The 15,254-nt window shown below is 30.3% G+C and overlaps 2 protein-coding genes across 4 annotated transcripts in view; one reads left to right on the forward strand and one right to left on the reverse strand.

Moving 5' to 3' along the window:
• Nucleotides 1-2,675, reverse strand: part of LOC124355000 (E3 ubiquitin-protein ligase RNF123) — a 60,756-nt gene extending 58,081 nt beyond the window's left edge. Inside the window, exons 1-2 of one of the 3 annotated variants that reach the window (XM_046805865.1) lie at nt 2,427-2,675; nt 398-591 (exon numbers count right to left, since the gene is read on the reverse strand). In XM_046805865.1, the coding sequence (XP_046661821.1) occupies nt 398-467 (70 nt within the window). In that variant the 5' untranslated portion in view covers nt 468-591; nt 2,427-2,675. Of the gene's footprint in view, nt 1-397; nt 592-697; nt 717-2,426 lie in introns of those variants that run through there. The other 2 variants (XM_046805863.1, XM_046805864.1) reach the window with 2 other exon arrangements.
• Nucleotides 2,676-4,327: 1,652 nt separating this feature from the next.
• Nucleotides 4,328-11,965, forward strand: LOC124355001 (m-AAA protease-interacting protein 1, mitochondrial). Its single transcript, XM_046805866.1, has 3 exons — nt 4,328-4,864; nt 9,737-9,938; nt 11,674-11,965. The coding sequence occupies exons 1-3, from the start codon at nt 4,445-4,447 to the stop codon at nt 11,913-11,915; spliced, it is 864 nt and encodes a 287-aa protein (XP_046661822.1). The 5' UTR covers nt 4,328-4,444; the 3' UTR covers nt 11,916-11,965.
• The last annotated feature ends 3,289 nt before the right edge of the window (nt 11,966-15,254 follow it).

Raw genomic sequence — 15,254 nt, forward strand, 5'->3', positions numbered from 1 at the left:
GAAATATATATTATCTGTAAAAATTGTGCAGCTTGAATAGAGTTGTAAAACATTTATAGTAATTGGGTGGGACCATTCCACAATCTGGTAATTGGCCTACTCTATGTGGTCTGCTTCTGTTCTGTAGAAGAGCCGATATGAATTTCAAATCATGTTGAGTTATTCAATTTTTTTAACATCTTTTCAGGCATTGTACCTAACAAAAAGTAATACATTCAAATTACAAGAATTGCTTTTTCTCTCCTATATAATAATTATTACTCTCAATTATAATATATGTAATTAATTAAATAGTAGTTAAATAAAGAATTTTGCGTATTTAAATTATTAAAATACTACAAAATACTTTTTTTTTGTTTGCAAAATATTAGACTTTTAAGAGAATTTTTAATCTTACCTAACAGCTGATTGTGTAGCTCAAGATTAACTGTCCTCTTTCCAGTCGAGACAGGTTCTTTCTTTTTCATAATTACTTTGAGTACAGTTTACAGAATAACTTAAGGATTTACAAGTCTTGTCGTTAACTACAAAAGAATTTACAGTATGTTATTCTTCACACACCATAACATAATTCATGCCAGTCAGTTGTACCTGAAAATTTCAAAACAATATGTTATAAAATCGCAACAAAAAATGTGTAAACAACTATTTAGAGTAGCAACTTTCAGGGAGTTTTGTATGCTGTCATTGGCCTCACATCAGATGAAGAAGAAGTGCAACAATTGTGGTAAAAGTGGGATACTAACAAGAAACTCAATGCCGCTACTTCCTGTGGCCTCGCAACGCGTCATCTGAAACAATGAGACAGAAAGCAATAGTAGAGAGGGAAGGTTTATTGAGGCTTCATACATGTAATTAGCAGACCTACTGCTAAGACAACCTTCGGTTAAGGTTATAGTCCACTTTCAGTGCCAATATTTAAAAAAAAGAACCAACTAGGAAACCTAAAAAATGTTAACTTTCAAACGAACCTCAACCAACAAAATTCCTACACACACCATGACACTAAGGTCTAGGACCAAAACAGAGACGGAGGAAATTCACTTTAGCATTGAAGTAAATGGCACATTCAGGGGAATGTCTAAACTTCAATTTATCAAGAATTCGGTATGTTAAAGTTTCAGTTTAATGATTTTATTTTATTTATCAGTGCAAAGAACTGATGTACAGTACCATATTTTTCATGTCGAGACTTGAAATCCCACTACCGACACTTTCTGTTGTTGCCAGTAGTGAATCACCTCTCCACAATCAGTTTTATTTAGATGTTACCATGATTCAAGTGAATTTAAGTTAACTCCTTGAACTGCATTTGTTAGTTTTTCAAATTGTGACATTATTTTGGGAAAAAAATGCTATGGCAAAAATATTGCATTTATATAACTTTTTTAATTATTATTTTACATTCCCATTTATACTGTAATACTGTATTTCACGTTAAAATTAATAAATTTAATTTATATACAAATACTTGTTATAATTTCTTACAACATATTTTTCAATAAAGTATTCATAATCAAGCCTACATTATTAATGTATTTGTTATGGACCTCTATATATCGAAGTCTGCTGAGTTAACCTTGATATAATGAATAACACAACGATTGTAAACCTCTATATATCGAAGTCTGCCTCAAATAGCCTTGATATTTCAAACCTCATTATATTGAAAATCTCGATATATCGAAGTTTTGTATTTCCTCTTGAGGTTCGATATATTGAAGTTCCAATGTACATTTAATAAATAAAATACCATGCATAGTACCATTCATCAATAAAATTATTACTTTTGGGTAAACTTATCTAAGCGGCCTAGACTTGTTGTTTGGTTGTTTTTATCTAAAATTCTGATTCTTTTTATCTGAGTGAATAATTCAATATTACAATCTTTAACTTAACTTACAAGTTTAACTTATTAATTACATTTAATAACTCTAGTGAAATTATAACACATATTCTAATATTAATTTAATTTTGTAAGGCCTTTCAGAATTGAGTATTCCATCGTCAGACAACTTCACAAAATTATTACTTATTATGTTGCATCTGAAATTTTCATTAACTTGTTATCTTGAACAATTGCTCAGTAAATAGCTAGCTCTACTAGCTATCTTATTCACTTTCAACAATCAAATAATTGCCAAAAAAAAGGACCCAAATAGGAGCAATTACACTCTACATTTTATTCACTATCTAATGAACTGAATACAAATTCTAATACTAGGTTACTTGTTTAAATTTGATAATGGGAGTTTTTATGGTAGCCTGATTCTATATTTTGAATCTATTATAGCTGGTAATTTATTCTAGGAAAAGAGGAGGGTTACTTATTTATTTATAAACACTGAAATAAAGGTAGATAAACAATTAAAATATTAGGAACTAACGTGTAGCCTATTTACTAAAAATAATATTGAACCAATTACCTTGTTGAACAGTATTATAAATAGTATATATCATAAATTTATTGCATATTATTATTCACGATATTATAGCAATTATCTTATATTACTGTAGATATTGAAATTTAATATAAATGTATGTCAATGAGACCGCCTGTTTAACAATCTAAGTAATGTTGTTATATGAGGAACATCAATAAACCTCTGATGACAGTACCTCCTGATAAAATGTACTTCAATTCTCCGGCACTAACCAACAACCAACGAGCAACTGAATGAACAGCTGCCTGCCAACTACAATCAGCTGTGATTTTGATACAGTTCAGTCAGCTAACAATCAAAGTTAACAACAATATATGCCAAAGAGTAACAACAATATTGAATGTATATTTAATTATTCAGTTAACCCTTTCAGCCTCAACAGGACGACGTGTTCCAGCAACTATTTAAAACCTCTCTACGAATAATGTAGAGGTTGAAGTCAGCAGACAGCGCAGAGCGACTGGTTTATTCGCTGTGTTGGTCTATATTACGAGTTGATATTTTATTTGGTATATAATTAAAAAGGATATTTTATTTATAATATGGCTAGTTATATTTAGACAATTAAGTAATAGGACATTTATTTTTCAGACTTTAAGCTCTTTAGTGTATTTCAAATTTGGATATCTTCAACACAAGTGTAGGCTTTAAATTTATGTTACCATGTTAGTATAATTTTGTTGTTATTCGTAGGACACCTCAGCCTACCAAAACGTAAGAACATTGAAAGAGCCATTATACGCGATGTGTACAAAAAAATTATGGTTGCCTGTAAAGTCGGTTTTACGGGCGAAGATTTTACGTGACAACGTCTTTTTCTCGGTAGAATATTTATTGATATGAATATTATTAAATTGCACAATAGGAACAAGGAATTGAATGAAAATAAGAATTGCACAAATTTTAACTATAGAAATATATTTTGTTTACTAAAACATTGTACATAATTTGAAATTAATTAAAATTTGTTATTGTAAATGGTAAAGTTAAATAAAACATTTACTAAAATTGGAATTTGAAATTCTTGCTAAACACAGTTAAATTCTAACTCCGCGCGTGGTGATTGGTCGGTTTAGTTCGTTTGTTTGGTCGCACTGTTATGACAGGTTAGAGGTTATAATTTGTTATTTTAAATGTTTGACTAGCAATACGCGCTGTTTCTTCTCAATCGACTGAATTACGATTGATTGCAGAGTGATTTAAACTAATAATTTACTTAACACTATCAACATTTGTCAATAGTATGACATAACCTATAAACTCAATTTCTCAACTTTTGAGTCAATCTAACAATTAATCAATCAATCATAGTTTACGATAATGAAATATCAGTGTACAATTATTTACCTTTATTGTTGTAAATGACGAATCTAAGCACTCCACATTTTCACGAATAAACATAGTTATCTGCTTTATCCCGTGCGGCGGACCCACAGTTATCTGCTTTATCCCGTGCGGCGGACCCACTGGACGGGCATCGTAACGTTACCGGGCGTTACACTTTTTCATGAGTGACTCCGAGCCGCAACCTAATTTAAGACGTTGTCACGTCAAAATTGGTCTTTTCCCCTGGTAAACTGTGTAATTTAACCACTGTGCAGGATTCAAATTAGATAACCGGTGTCAAATAACACGAAGCACTGTAACGGACTGTTTTTAGCTAAACCGTAATCACAGGTCAACATTTATTATAGGATTACAAATAAACCAGTGAAATGTGTAGTGTTTTAAATATATAATCCATTCTTGTAATGGATCGACCGCTTCATGGAGTATATAGTAAATTCGCTTAATATGAATTTTCAATTTGTGAAAGAATGAAACTACATGGTTAAAAACTCAAGCTTGCCATAAGCAGTCGAATCAGATAAAAATGAATAGTACAGTACACCAGTACAGTAACGTTTTTGAGCATTTTATTTTAGTTAGTAGGTTATGTCATTACTGTTTTGTTTGAATGGTTAGGATATTAAGACTATTGACGCTTAATATTTTCTAAGATGTGTAATAAAATACTTGTGAAATTCGTACTTAATTCGAATTCTAACGTTTGGGGTGGTTCTTATTCTAGTGCTAACAGAAATTTCAATTTCATGGTGAAAAGTGTCCCTAACCTCAATTACCACTCCTCATCAAGAAATATGTGCCTTCTTATTCAAAGAAAACCTCTCCTTTCAAATGGTTATCACAATCCAATGATACCAATAAAAAGCTTAATGCTTACAGGATTGCCGATCTTAGGGTGTAGATCTTACTGTTCAAATAAAGAACAAGATTTACCAAAAATAATGAACCTTCCACAAGTTGTATGGCCCAGTGTGTTCAAGACTGTTAGAAACTGGATCTTATCAAATTTTATAATAATGCGATACTTCGATCATGAATTTAATCTACCTGACTTTGTTGCCGGATCAAAGCAGGTGAGATCCTCTAATCTGTATGGGTATACTGACCTAAACAATTCATTTTATTTTTATCCCAGAAGTAAACAAGCCTAACCTGTCCTGTGAATAATATTTTCCATCGATTTATAACTAATCCAGCTTGATATCAATGGATAACTCCATTTGTGAAATGGAGGAAAGAATTCTCCCCATGAGTTACCAGGAGCCAAACCCACATCTTAAAGCCACTTAAACAAATTTCGTCTCGTCTGAGAAATATCTCACATATTTTCCTCGTATTCATCACCATTTTCAAAATCTCAGAAATTAGTTACTTCTTGTTGTTTATTGTTTACATTAAAATTGCTATAACTAATAAGTTGAAATCATATGCTAAGTTAAATAAATTGTAATATTGAATTATTCCTTCAGATAAAAACAATTGAACCAATCGATAATTGTAATTGAAAAACGAGTGTAGGCCACTTATTGAAGTCTATCCCAATGTAACAATACAATGTTGTAGAGTACGATAAGCGGGCCTGGTTTTTTATATCGATTAGTATAATCATTGATACCTAATATTTGTTGGTACTTTGGGATTATACCGACCACACCCAGACATGAATCGTTATTTCACATTTCGTTTCTACTGATTACTAGATTAGCGTAGAACAATATTTCGTCAATATAAAACAGGAATTGTCTTATCGCAAACACCTCCCCATCCTCAGACAGAGGTCAAAGTCGAGCGTCTAGTAGATAACGTGATTGCAGAGTCTCGCCGCCCGTTCAGCTGGTGCATCGCTTTGTTGTACTTCCGTGTTTTACCTCTACATTTCTCCAAACACAAAAATTCAACAAAAACAAACATTTACCAAACTAAACTTTTTATTAAAAAAACACTCAAAACTTGTTTTTATTCTTGATCACATTCCGCCACCCAAAATGCGAGTGCCTCCGGCCATCAGCGCGGGCTTCGACAGCACCTTCGGTGCTGCCCCGCGCTGATGTCGACGAAAGAAAAACATCCCTCGAGATAGTACCTATCAGTAAAATATCAAATTCTAGAGGGGCTAATCAGAAATATAAATTGAATTGTAATGGAAAGGCAATGATGTACCGTGCAAATCACGTGATGCCGCGCGGCCTGCCGTAATCAGGATTCTCGAGAAAGATAAGATAACAGCGACAACAATACCGATCACAATACCTGGAAATGCTTGTAAGTTTGTAATTTTGTAATTGAAGAGTTGTTTTTTCGTTCTATCATGTTTGTTTCTATAAATTTCTATTTTTGTGTTCTTCATACTGGTGTGGTCGGTATAATCCCAAAGTACCTATTTGTTTATTGAGTACTAGACAATCAACATTAAAATATTTATAACAATATTCATAATTAACCCTTTAAGTGCCGCAGCGTCTACATAGTAGATGTTGTTAAATGTGCATAAATTCCCGGCATCTACCCAGTAGACGATTTGTATTTAATTAATATCACATATAATTCATTTTTGTTTTGACAAATAACTTATTTCACGGCAATCTACAAGTTTCGAACAATCGATTGTGATTGATTTTTATTGTTCACCGCCCCCTTGTAGTTATTTGCCATCAGAAAAAAAACAGATGACGCAATAGTTGGTCAGCTGCTACTTGTTGCCATTAACTACACAGTTTCGTTTGTTGTGTGTTTACATTGTGCTAGTTTCGTGTGTTTATGCTGAAAACTGTTGTTATTACTATTCTGCAATTGTGTTCAGTAAAACTTACAATGCATTTATAAACTTCTTTTTTCGTGTTTAGTGACGTATATTTTATTGTTGGATTGGTGATGAAGTAAAACGCAAGTTCCAATCAAACTATTGATTTTAGGTGAAGTAAGGTTTTATTGTAGGCCTGTGTATATTTTTATATACTTTTTATATAATTAGTATTTTACAGTCGTCTTACTTCATTGAGTGAAATAGGATAGTTATAATATTGTTTCTAAACTTTTGACAAACTTGAACAAAAATTGCTTTCTGTTGTATTTTGTATATATTGCAGTATCTGGTTAAATATTACTGTAACACACCATATTATGCATGATTTTTGTTCAGTTTTTCATGCTCTTTCATATGGTATAGCTAAAAAAAATTTAAAAAAAATATTGTATAAATAAAATTTTAGTTCAAACTTGAAATTTATTTTTTTTCATTTTTTAGTTTTTTGTTATAACCTATATTCTTTTTGTGTAAATAAAAATAAAATTATAATATTATATAGAAAAAATACCTTGTTTTATAACACACAAACTAAAAAAAATTATTCAAATCGGTTGAATAGTTTTTTTAATATAGTTTTTTCCACACACGCTTGCAAAACAGAAGGAAATGCTCCGGCAATTTATGCGTATGACTTGGGAAAATATGCCGTGGCACTCAAAGGGTTAATAAATGAACCAGAATGATCAAACAAATAATTTATAACCAAAAATAGGAAAACTCATAAATAATTAAGAAATAATAACAAAGCATCAGAATAGAAAAATAAAATGATAACATAACAATATTTAGAATCGAAAATGGAAACTTGTGGAACTATCCATATATGGGTTTCTTCCTGGGTAGCAATTTTTAACTGCTTTCAAGAAATGCTTGAATGTGTCGTCTTCAGAAAACTGTACCTCTCTTCTTCTGTATAAATTTCACAGAGATAATCTGTGTGCAGGTCGGCTAGTATGCCACTTTTCAATGGCCCTCCACAAACTTTTAACTGCTAGATTTAAAAATTATATGTTCCTTCCACCCATGTTAACCACATGTCTTCCTTATATGTTGTTTTTAACCACCCATTGTTATATTTTTGTTTTCTCATTTTGCATTCATCTATTTCCACCACCACTCCAGGACATGCCAAGCTTTTCGTCCTCATTAAATTGTTCATCAATCTATACAAAACAAACCTCCCTACAAATTGACAGCCAGTCAGATATCCTAATTCTTGATGGGCTGTGTAAATCGGAACTGCACTCAAAAATTAAAAAAAATCATAGTTTGCCTGATTTCTGGAAAAAAGTACATGAAATCCAAAAAAGTACTATGTTGCAGTCCAAACTTTGGTCCTTTGAAAAATTGTTCTTCAGTGCATTTTTACATCACAAAATCATCATGAAATTATGCCCAACATCACCTTCACTTTTACAATCTGAACATGATCAAATTTGCTTCTCTCACAATAAAATTGAATTTGTTTCTTTTCCAAAAATTTTATATAATGGGATTTTTGGTACCAGCCCAATGTCTTGAAGCCACAAAAACATCTTTTATCATCTTTTAAAACAATTTTGTTTAGTGTTCTAAAATTGACTGCTAAATTAAACAAAGTCACTTAAGTAAATTTAAAATATTCCTATATTATCTGAAACTGTTTATAGCTGTTGATACAGAGGATTTAAGTTAATTGTTCAAATTATTAATCAATATCTATTGATTATATCAATGGTTATAATTTAGTAATATAGTTTGAAAATTTTATATAAAAAACCGGGTCCACTTATCATACTCAACCCATACAATGTGATAAAGGTGAGAGGTTGTTCTGTAGGAAAATTACTCTCTTAAATTCTAATTTTGTGGTTGCAGTATTAGTAAGCAGCCACCACCACAATTGAATCAGGGTACCAAATTATTGATTAGAAATACCTAAACTATCGAATTGAAAAACATTATAATTAATTATTGTCAACTCATTTTATTTTATTGAATAATAATATTGTTCCAAATTAATTCAAACAAAGTAAACTCATTTGTATGATATTTCAGTTATGGCAACAAGTACAATTATTGATATGTGTTATTTGTCACAAGCTGTCAGACTTGTTTATCTTTCACAATAGTAAAAAGTAACTAAATGCTATACCGTTGTGTTTGTTACATTTTATTAATATACCCATAGTGTAGATAGTTTTTTATTTATTATTAAATTATTAGTTTTTTTAAGATATACTAACCGCTGAACTATACTGAAATTTGAAGTACCTATAACATAATTTGGATTGAAATTTTTGTTTTGGTAGTTTAGATATGCATAAGTATGGATGATTTCATTGTTGTGGTGGGCACTTATTATACTGTAGCCAATTTAGTTTATCATCCAATAATTTTTAAGCTGTTAGAAATATATTAAAATATATGTAGCTAGGTAATTATGTGCGTTTAATTTGTAGGTCAGAGTGTCCTTGACACGTTTACGATGACCGTTGATTTCCAGACTTTTTTATGTGCCGTCAAAATTATTGTTAATAACAACAACCAAAAACTTTTATCATTTTTTTACATTAAACGTATAATGAAAAAGGTATGTGGGCTTTGCAATTTTATATCAAACAAATTATTTCAATCTATTTTTTCAATGTTTTTACAAGTACCTCAAGGGATACCTAAAACATTAATTTAACTAAAAAATTAAGCAATTGTGCACCCGACATGGTACACGATAGTCTGAAGTATTTCTTGCGGGCTCATATTTCACAAATCATCAAGACAGGAAAACAGTAAAAGCATTAATTTATAAGAAATTCTTAAGAATATTAATCCATAACTCACATGTGCCTCATTGGCACAGATATAATACATCATTATGAGTCACCGGTAACTTACGTCACAATGCGAAAAGAATTAAAAATACGCATTATTTCAGAGGCAAAGTTTGCATCTATTTCACTTAACCTCCAATATGAGAAAGTTTACAAATTTTAACAATGCAGAAAATGTGTAAATAATCTTATTTCAATTTGGTTTATATTCACTTCTTATGTTCTATGAGCCAGAATCTTAATACTGTATTACTATTTATTTTGAACTGTGTATGAAACTGGTTTGTAAATGTGTAAATTTGATTATTTTTACATAGTACTTGTTTTAGGCCGTGGAATCGGTCTCGGGGACAATCTCAAGGGGTGATCTGGACAATTTATCGGGACTGGTAACTCCAGATGTTATCACACTGGTAAGAGACAGTTTGACCACCTTCTCGCTTAAACAGAGACAAGAGTTTGCAATAAAATCAGATGACATTTATTTCTGCTTTCCATATGAAGTTGGGGTGATGTTTCCTAATGAAGACAGTGAGTATCCGAATATATACTTATATAATCTACTAATGAAATAATATATCAAATTGGCAGTTAACAATGTTCATTATTTAATTATATATCTACACATGCACAGGTGTACTTGTAATTCTATAGATATTAGACCAGAATTTGACATATTGTCTTTATATGCCAGATTTCACTGAAATAATTATATTTATTGTCTTGCATGACTTCAATTTTAAATCTTAAAAACCTGAATTTCACAATTAGAGCCTAGAATGTTTTTGTATCAAGTTGTACTATATTTATTAAGTCGGTTATCATCATATTTTGCTTAAATCAAATTTTTAGAAATACTTCTGAGAATATCTTGATTTCTTTGTTTAATGGTTTGAAATGATAATAGGATTTCAGACATTTGCCATTGTTATGTTTTACAAAAAGTATAACACTGAAGTTTACACATATAAAGATAGCAAATGTCCAAAATTTTATAAGCCTATCTTCATTTCTGTATAAGAAATGTGTGTTTTAGGGAGAGGAATTTATTTCATAAAGAGATGAAATCATAGCAGTTATTAGAAATGTTTTGAGTGAAAGAGTAAACTAAATCTGTTTATGACTAAAAATAAATTGTAAATATTTCTTTCAAAAATATTTTATTTTCTCTGAGAAGTACCCATGAAGTGGAAAATTACAATTATAATTTCTCAAACCTGTGCATGATTGCACATATAGAGCATGAGAGAAACTACCAAATTTCAGGTTCATTTGTCATTCTTAAAATACAGTGATCAGTCAGTGAATGAGTGGTATTTGGCTTATGACCGGTTTACATAAGGCAGATAACCTACACTGGTTACATGAAATACTGATGTCACATATATCTGGACAACCCATTGCAATAGATGTTGAGATATTGAGGTAAAAGGATTGATCGATACGTCTAGTCTACTGTGCAGGATGACTTCCTTATTGTTAAAGGTGTTAGCAAGTCTAAACACAAGGGAGTATCTTCCAGCTTTATCTGGACGAGGTTGGAACAGAGCTAGCCTCTCCTTCTGAGGTGACATGACTGAGATTCATGGACCACTAACCGTTCTCATACTGGATGTAACATGGGGATAGGTACCCACAATCTTACTCATCCTGAATATCCTGTCACTTTGAAGCAACGCAAAGGTTCTTTTAAGACTAAGTGCACTGAGAGGTTTCCTCAATTTCTTATCATAAGTGAATGTAAAAACTTTGTTTCAGCATTGATTTTTTTAATATATAATAATAACAGTTAAAATAACTGAAAAATGCCTGCTTGAAAAATTTCTTTTTGTACAACGATCCTGTTTAATAACTCTGTAAAAGGTAATTCCACAAGTTTTCATGTTTTACTGAGATAAGATTCCTATCATTACTACATATGGTTGGATTTTTTTTGTGCTTTAAACTTTTTAATCGTAGAAAACACATAATATCATACTTGTAAGAGTTCTGAATCACATCAGCTATTTAAATATCTTTTACTTAATGGCTGGATAGTCTTCACTATTCAAAGATAGGTAATTTCTGGATAGTCCTCATACAACATCAAATATCATCATCTTTATATGAGAGGAGATAATTTAAGTTATTATTACATTTTGCATGAATTGTTTTTCTACTCCTTTTATATTTTAAAACGCTCAAGTTATTGGAAAGTTCTGTGTTTGTAATGAAGTATGCTGTTAGGATACACAGATTAAAAACTAATTGTTTGTGTTATTCCCAGAAAATGATGGTGAAAACCAGAGCAGATTTGTGGAGATCACAATGTGTTATCATGCACTACGGGGTCTGCAAGAACTGAAGGATTCAGGAGCGAATCTACCTGTCAACTTGGGGATGATGCCAGAATATCAGGACAAGCTGTATATTTGCAACTACCGTTTTATACGGGAATTCACAAAAGGTGTTCAGGACGACTGGACTGTTAATGCCATCAATCACTTCAAACCGGTAGTTCACATGTAGCAATAGTGACATTATATTTGTATGTTTAATAAAATCCTTTAGCAGTTTTATTTCACTTTGATTTCCCTTCCAATAGTGTAGAATATAAAAAGTTTGCGTAAATCATGTTCAAGAAAGATTTTATTGCAATTCTGTCGTAGAACCCTGTTTAATCTTCAAGGTTCTAGAGTGTTTTATGGAAAGAGTTTATTGTCTTTAAACATGAATGAACTGTATTGAACTGAATAACCTATTGTGAAATACATATTTACAAGTGTGTTAAATCAGTATAGGGAATAATGTAATAGTTAGTATTATTAAATACTTTCAATATCTCTTCAAATTAACCACTACATCATTCTAAAATATGAAAACTTAACAACATAGACTAAACACCATTAATTCAATTTTTTAGATAAAAAGGTTGATAAATAAATAATTATAAAAACAATAACAAATAAACAAACAGGTATTACATTGTTTAAAATCTTTAGGAATTCGTTTGGATAATATTAATGTTTCATATTAAACATCTGTATATTCAAAATTTAATAGTTAAAAATGTATAGTTTTTTCCAGTTTTTACTAATAATATTTCTATAATATGGTTCTTTCTAGTAGTACAGCTGTGTATCTCTTGCCTAATCATTTGTTGTTAGAATTTCTTTAATTTCAACTAAACAGCAATTTAATGTACAAATTAGGTAGAGTCATTATTTGTTATTCTCTAATAAACAGCTTACATAACACTTTCTAAAACATTTTTATTGCCTTTAGAGCTCTATTTTGCCATATAAGAACTTAAAACACTTTTTTGAATTGGCAATTGCAAAAACATCCCTTTTGTTGAAACCAGGTGGTACAGAGATGATTAATAATTTCTTTTGGTCTTCAAAAAAATTGGAATTTTTTTTATTCTACCAACTTTTTTCATTTTAAAAGGGTTTATTCTACATTATCAAGAAATCTTAATGGGTTTACTGGACTAAAATGTCTAGTAACCCCTAAAGCATCATCACAAACAATTGCATATCACTATTTCCTTATTTGATTTTATTGTGTACATTGCAGTTTACTAAAGTATCACTAATTAGAGGCTTATAGATTAATCTGACAGAGCTTCTGAGGAAGTTGTTCAAATGCCAACTTTCAAGTTGTACTATAATTATAACTTTTATCTTCCCCCATATCAACTCTGGTTATTGCAAACAGCATTTCAAATCCAATCCCAGCATGAAGAAACGGTTTAAAGTTATCAATACTTTTATGTGTCACACAAAAACTATTATTCAAATATTGACAATAATTTGTTCAACTTCTTTAATTATAGCCATAGCAAATATACTTAACTTTTTATTTATTTAGTTATACAATGTAACATTAAATAAATAGGTTTGTTTATGTAGTGAGATGTTTCTGTGGATTAATTTCTATACCATTTGAAAAGTTCTCTGAATATTTTCTATCATAGATATCTATTTTATTTCAATACATGATTATTAACAATACAAGTTTGGTTTTGTTAGCAATGAAAGAGAGGTATTAATTTATTACATTGAATTTATAAGTATATAAAAGAAAATATTTAATTACAATAGGAGAAAATATAAGTTAGGTCAAAAGTTATTTAAGTTGATAGTAACATTTATGAAATTTAATAACACCTGTGTTCTCAGGGTATAGTTGATAGAATTAATGACAAATAAAAAGAATTTATGTCAAATAAAATATTGGATGAGAAATATGTCCATATCAAGCGTGCACATAAAATCCAATAATTAAGATTCAAATTGTAAATTAATAATGTAATATTTTCAAAATGTTTAATAGTATTTAAACAGTGATCGTTTTATATTAATACAGAGTTTAAAATTTAAAAAGTTCAAATTGCTCTTTTCCCAACCTGAGTTTGTATAAATCCAAAATGGTGAAGTTTAATTAATGAAAAGTCTTTCTCACCAATGATGTCTTATTTTCCACAGATCATGTAATGTTAAATTTTATTAATCTTCAATTTGCCAGTTGTTTTCTGTACAAAACTACTGAGTATCCCCAAAAATAACCTAACACACATCTTCCTCTGCTGGTGGTGGTGGAGATCAAGACTGATGGGACTCTTGATGGGACTGATGATATTCAAGAAACAGTTAATGATTCCATTTTCCCAATAATATAAAAGGAAGTTGGCATAGGCTGATCACATCACTGGTTTCTTTTAGTCACTGCAGTGTACAATAACTGGTTGTTATTAGGAAGTAGGTTTGGAGAAATAGGTTATTAGAAATATATAAATATTAATTAAATCGAGATTTGAATAATAAGTTTGATGACTTATTAATTTTATGACTCTGTAATTTAATTAAAATTACAGAGTCTGATAATTAATTAAATGTTGTGCATATGTTAATGTTATAATAGTAGTGTTATTACATATTAATACAATATTGGAGTAAATACTGGCAAGTCAGTAACGTTTTACAACAGATTGGCTCGGTCAAATAAAGTAAAATTCACCAACCAAGAATTATAAAACCAATTTATGCATCAATTAAACTGAAAGAGTACTTATTATGTTCAGAAATAATAATAGTGCATTGTGCCTATGTGTAACCAATTTCTGGAAGTAGTACTATAGCATGGGGTGGTGTCTATAAATCGATAGTTCATCTTCATGTAGTCCAAAAATCCATCTTTAAAAATTTAGCTAGGAGTTGGTTGATACTCTTCAGACCCTTTTTGATGAAATGAAAGTGCTAGATACGAGTATAAGGAAACTTTTCATAAGAACATTAGTCTTGTTCACTTTTAGGAATTCAAACCATGTATTCTTAATTATAACACATGAATATTCTAAAAGAAATGATGTTAGATGTGAAATATAAACACTTAGATACACTAAGATGTAGATTATAATGATTAGTTTTCCAGTCAGGTACAATGTTTTTATTGTACATTGTATTTTATACTTTATTGTGATGTATTGTTTTATGTCTGATTTTGTCCATTCTGTAAAGAAAATTACAATAAAAAGTATTTTAATTCTGATAGATTAGTAAAATCTTGTTCAACGACAAATTCATGTTATCTATAGGAAAATGTCACACGAATTATGTGACATTACTAAAACAAAAGTATTGTGCACACAAACACAGAATATTCATAACTAGAGTAATGGAATGGTTGAGATCCACAGATAGGGTAAATTATATACAGTTGATTACGTCAGAATACAAGTAAAAATGTGTATAAATATTGATCACATGGAAAAGTGACTCAAAAAAACACAAGTGTTGGAACTTTCTTGGCTGAATTTAACTCGACATGGTGAGCGGAAAGGGTTAGTTAATGTACCAACCCACT

The sequence above is a fragment of the Homalodisca vitripennis genome, chromosome 2 (genome assembly GCF_021130785.1).
Source record: "Homalodisca vitripennis isolate AUS2020 chromosome 2, UT_GWSS_2.1, whole genome shotgun sequence".
NCBI lineage: Eukaryota > Metazoa > Arthropoda > Insecta > Hemiptera > Cicadellidae > Homalodisca > Homalodisca vitripennis.

Coding starts and splice junctions, on each gene's coding strand:
- LOC124355001 (XM_046805866.1), top strand. CDS start 4,445: ATGTGTAATAAAATACTTGTGAAATTCGTACTTAATTCGAATTCTAAC. Junction 4,865..9,736: donor TTGTTGCCGGATCAAAGCAG/GTGAGATCCTCT, acceptor TACTTGTTTTAG/GCCGTGGAATCGGTCTCGGG. Junction 9,939..11,673: donor GATGTTTCCTAATGAAGACA/GTGAGTATCCGA, acceptor TGTTATTCCCAG/AAAATGATGGTGAAAACCAG.